General features: G+C 50.1%; 1 protein-coding gene across 3 annotated transcripts; it reads right to left on the bottom strand.

Moving 5' to 3' along the window:
• Positions 1-2,395: 2,395 nt before the first annotated feature.
• On the bottom strand, positions 2,396-4,880 carry LOC104635275 (transcription factor HES-4-A). Of its 3 annotated transcripts, XM_075761841.1 has the most exons (4): positions 4,760-4,880; positions 4,212-4,307; positions 3,983-4,061; positions 2,396-3,518 (listed from the first exon to the last, which is right to left on the bottom strand). In XM_075761841.1, the coding sequence occupies exons 1-4, from the start codon at positions 4,820-4,822 to the stop codon at positions 3,073-3,075; spliced, it is 684 nt and encodes a 227-aa protein (XP_075617956.1). In that variant the 5' UTR covers positions 4,823-4,880; the 3' UTR covers positions 2,396-3,072. The 3 variants fall into 3 exon arrangements, with proteins under 3 accessions (XP_075617956.1, XP_010300321.2, XP_075617955.1); XM_010302019.2 differs by lacking the exon at positions 4,760-4,880 and having other exon boundaries at positions 4,212-4,567; XM_075761840.1 differs by lacking the exon at positions 4,760-4,880 and having other exon boundaries at positions 3,983-4,058; positions 4,212-4,567.
• Between the last annotated feature and the right edge of the window lie 323 nt (positions 4,881-5,203).

The raw sequence follows: 5,203 nt of genomic DNA, 5'->3' as shown, positions 1-5,203 counted from the left end.
CAGCACTTTGGCAGGGGACAAACAAAGCCCAGATCTGCACCAGAGCTGTCCCAGCCCTGCATGTGCTGGGTGAGATGTGATGCATCTTGTAACCGTTTCTAGCAAACAGGTCTGTCTGGCCGTGCCCACGGTGAGGAATCTGGTCTGGGTGCTTGTCTCGGCTGTTTCCAGTCTGCCTAGAAGGTGAAGACCTGGGTGTGCGGCATCCCCATCGTCTGCGCCTCCAAACCCCTGGTGCATGCAGCCCAGGTGGGAACGGTGGTGAAGTCTTGAAGGTGCCTCATCTGGGTGCTGGGGGACTGAGCAAAAATAACATCTGTATCGATCCTGCTGCTGTGTCCAGAGCGTGTGTCGTGGTGTAGCTTCAAACACCGATTTACGAGGACAGTGCTATCTACTCTGCACTAGCCGGCTGGCTGGGAGAGCTTCTCTATGCCTCCTTTTTCCTGGGGAGAAGATGGTAGTAACTGGCAATGTGTTTTTCGGTTGACAGTGGACAGGGCTGTATAGAGAAGAGCAAAGTATTATTGCTCTTGTACAGTCCTGGTTTTGGTAAAACCACATGGGTTTGGAGAAAATACGGAGTTCCTTTGTCAACCACACATAATATCTGAAATTCGTGTATGTGAAGTGCTATGAGTAATCTTCTGGCTTTTGGAAGAAGTGTTTTCTTTATTGAAAAGTAGTGACTCGCAACGGATTCCCGCAGCATTAGTTGGATACGTGACAGGGAGATCATATAAAAGGTCACCATCGGTTTGAAATGAAGGCAATGAAAAAATGAGTGTCTGGTACTAAAACTGGAGATTGTTGGCCAAGTATTGCAGTCTCACTTTCCTATTTTTAAAACTTTCTCACCAGCTGCTATGTGACCCTTCCCTCCACACCCACAACAGAAAAAACCTTACTGATTAGAAACAGGAAATAATAAAACTCACTAACCACAAAATATTTTCAAATGTGCAAAGTAAACAAGCAGAGATGGTGAGAAATATGTATTTCCCACTGATCTCCTTTCAGCACAGTAACCATAGCCGATAATTATAGTCACTGGGGATTTACAGCTTTTAGGGGGAAAGCATGTTTTTAAGTTGATGCTGTCAAACCATAGTAAAATATTTTCATCACAGCCTCTCCCAGCATAACAATAAGGTGGCCGCAAGTGCCACGAGATGCATTCCTGACAGCGTCTAGAAGCAAGTGAAAGCTTCAGGCCCCATCTGCTCCTCTTACCTGCCCCACTGGTGCGCAGACCTCAGCGCTGGGCAATGGAGGTTCCTCTGGTGGGTGCAGCCACGTGGGCCTGTGTGGCGTGGGGGTTTCATCTAAACTCAGCAATACGCATGATAATAAACTGGGAAGGTCTTTAATGTCTTTCCTCTTCCAGGATTTTGGGGGTTTGCTTTGCCTGAATGTTCCCCCTGCCCGTGGGCGGTCGGTGTGCTCTGAGTAGTCGGTGTGCTTTGCTGTGGCTGTTTGCTCGGGCTGGCCCCAGCTCCCACCCCCACCTGGATTTTTGTGGTGGGATGATTTGGATGGATTTTCTGTATTGGTGGTCGCTCTGGAGGCCCCCATCAGTAAAGAGGGACGGGCTAATTTTCAGGCAGAGGGTGAAAACCAAGGTTGCAGTAAGAGCTGTACAATTCGGTGTCTTTACCTGCCTCCTGACCCCACGGTTGAAGAAACCTGCCGTGCCTCCACGCAGCCATGTGTAGGCCAGTTGTTTCTCCTACCGCCCTTATGCCGCTGCTCCTAATGGCTTTTCAGGCGGGCTGGATGAAAGGGAGAGTTTGACAGAAAAAGATGCTAAACCCAGAGGTGATGGTTTTCGCTCCTTCGGCACATCATCAAATAGATCTCGCTGCATAATGAGCCCCTCTGAACTGCGGGGCCATTAATTAGTATGCACAGTGTTTGTTTAAGAGCTCCTTGCTCTTTTATTTTAACTGTGAGGAACCTTTAACTGCCTTTGAGATGAAAAACTGCAACCAAATGTTGCCAACAAGCTGAGCAGATTTGTCCCAGTCTCTTTGGTCCAATTTGCAGGGAATTTTGCCTTCTGCCCTTTAGATTATCTCTGCAGTTCCCTTATAAGTAAAAGCTAAAGCATCAATCCAGGATGATAAACTCAACTCCTGATTTGCTTCATAATTTTCGAAGTGTTGCTGTGAGCCAGGTGATTGTGTGTGTGGTGCACACTGCTTTTTCTACAAAGCATCAGGGGTGAAACCCAAACCATCGCTTTCAACCGCCTTCAGGAAAAACCGTTTGTGAAAGAAGAAAACAAAAGCAGAACCTCAAGTACTGTTTATTCAGAGCAGACAGGACAAGGCTGGGAGAAATATCAGTCGTTATCTTCCGAAAGTTTATTTAGAACTTTTAGTTATAGAAACAAAAATCTCTAAATAATAACTATATGTAACATTATATATATATACACGTAGCTCACGAGTTTAATAGTAACGTCAGGGCATCCAGGTGGCTGGGAACAGCACAGCCAGCGTGAGCAATCCAGAGAGCATTTCTAAACAGCCTAGAAAGTCCAAACCAAGCCTCTCCCTTTCTCTATTTTTTTTTTTTTTTTCCTAATCACTGCAGCATTTTTACAGGAATCAGAACGGGAATCTCCTACAGCTGCACAGGGATAATAATAAAAATAAAAAGCAGAAGAGATCGGCCGTTTACCCCTTTACCCAACGAAGTGATCTCAGTGGCTTACGAGAGGTCTGAGAGGTAAACTTGATGCCAGAGAGGGCCGTTGCTTGTCGTCTTGTGTTTTTATTAATAGGAAGTTAATTATTTTAAGAAAGTGAGACAAGAAATCTATATAATTAATATACACTAAAGAGCATGAGAGGATTCTATACAATAATTTAGATGTATTAAATAAATAAAAAATAATAGCAGCCTTCTACAATGCAGGCTACACATAGGTTTACTTCGGCTTGAAGTACCCTGGTCTTTAGTACACCTACAGGAACAGACTTGCTCCACAAGTGTTTTAAAGAAACATATCTATAAGATACATACGTAAGAGTGTCTAAGGTTAGGATAAACATTTTAAAACACACTTTACCACGGTCTCCACATATCTAAGGATCCCATTCTAGGGTTGTTATGGGAAAAATTTGGCTGCAGGACCTGTCTGGGAGGTGCAGCGTCAGCCTGGCTGAAAACCGACAGCGATGGCAGCTGGAAGGAGTTCTTCGAAGCCTGCTTGTTCTCCGCGGGGTAGAAGCGCTCCTGCGATGGGTGTGTGCCCCGAGCGCTCCCCTTAGGGCTCAGGGGGCTTTTTGGCGTCAAGAGAGGCTGCTGAGATGGGCTCGAAGACCTTAATGCCGCTTTGCAGGTGTCTTCGCCAGACCTGGGTAAGGATTTCAGGAGGTGGTTCAACAGCCGCGCCCCGAGGGTCTTGTCCATCCACTCGCAGGTGAGGAGGAGGTTGTGCACCTCGTGCATGCACTGAATGTACCCGGTGCTGTACCTCTGCTGGGCTTCCAGACCCACTTTGGAGTCGGCTGCGTTGGGGAGGAGACAAGGGGAGTTGGTGAGCGGGTAGAAGCTGCCCGGTGCGCTCCTGCTTAAGAGCGTTCGCCCTGAAGCTTCCCCGGGTTCCTGGGGGGCTCCTTGCTGAACCCAGCTGGGCGTTGCTAGAAGGTGACTCGTTCGCAGGGCGCGGGGGAAGGTGACGCGGGGCGCGAGCCACCCCGGCAGGGACCCCCACGTCCTGCTGCCCACGGCCAAGGGCAAAACCAGAACAAAAAAGCAGAAAGCGGCTCTGGGAGGACAAAAACCCTCCCGTGGGTGAAGCGGTGCCCAGCTCCATCTCCCCATCTAGTGGAGAAAGCCAAACCCGAGCAGCAGCCGGGGGCCTCAACAGGTTGGAAAGATGCTTTTGCCGAGCTGCCAGCGGATTAAACCTGCTGGCACCCTCCTGCCCCGGCACCGCCCGCGCTCGCAGGGTGCGGGACCGGGCACTCACCCATCAGCTTGCTGCTCTGGATGTTCTGGAGGTGCTTCACCGTCATTTCGAGGATGTCCGCTTTTTCCAGTTTAGACTGCTGGTAAGGAAAGAGCACAGCAGTTAGAGGCAATGAAGGGTTGTAGCATGTCCAGTTCCTCAAAAGAGGAGACAAACCCCCCCCCCAAAAAAAGCACCCCAGTCTCCCACCAGCAAAAGGACAAAAAGCAGCATAAAAATGAGCACTTACATCCAGGTGAAATGCACCCACAACAGTCTCCTTCAGCTGGTCCAAGCAGTTATTAATCCTTTCCCTTCGCTTCCGCTCGATGAGGGGTTTCCTTAACTGGGGGGGGGAAAGAAAAGGAGGAGGAAAAATCGCAGTTGATATTTTTTCTTCCTCTCCCTGCTGCAGTTCAGCGAGGGCAGAGTGCCCCATCCCCTGCGTGAAGCCAGATGCTCGGCAGGGACAAGCTACGGATGGAGAGTGCGGTCTCCCGCCACGGCCTGTCTCTTAGACAGCATCAGCTCTCAGTTCTCCCACTTCCACTCATTTTAAGCAGAATTTACTGAAATGAAAGAGAAAGAAACCTTTCTAAACTGGAGAAAGGAAGCAGAAAAAAACCACCCACGTGGCTTAAATTCAGAGAAAGCATCTTTATAATCAGACGGAAAAAAAAAATTGTCCCCTTTCTCTTTCCAAGAAGCAGTGCCCGCAGCCCCGCACTCATCGCTCGCGTGCCACGCGTGGGGCTGCCGTTGGGCACGCGTGGGCGCAGGAGCGCAGAGGGGCCCTACCTTCCTCTCCTCCTTGGTGCTGGCGAGCTTGTGGGTGCTGCCGGCGGTGGCTGCGGCGGTCATTGTAATCCAGCCGGCCCGCGCCGGGAGGACGGGGATGGGAAGGATGCACTCGGGCAGCGGGTCGCTCCCTTTCCCGACGGGCTCTTTGCTGCTCTGCTGCTCCTCTGCCGTATTTATAACCCAGAATTAGCATGTGAAAGGCGACTTTCCTTGGCGGGACTTCTTTTCCCACACGAGGGGTCGAGCCTGGAGGTTTGCGGCCATCAATCAAAGCTGACAGGTCACTGCTTCTTTTCAATGACCACGCCGGCCCCCCCAAATGGCGACAGATGTCCAGCCTCCGACGCCGGGCTTTGGAGGGCTCTTTTGTTAGCGAAGAAGGGAAGGAAAATGGGCGCGCTCTGAGCAGCTTGCATGGCTCCTCGCTCAATTCGCACAGAT

The sequence above is a fragment of the Balearica regulorum genome, chromosome 9 (assembly GCF_011004875.1).
Source record: "Balearica regulorum gibbericeps isolate bBalReg1 chromosome 9, bBalReg1.pri, whole genome shotgun sequence".
Classification (NCBI taxonomy): domain Eukaryota; kingdom Metazoa; phylum Chordata; class Aves; order Gruiformes; family Gruidae; genus Balearica; species Balearica regulorum.
This window is presented reverse-complemented; position numbering and strand designations above follow the sequence as displayed.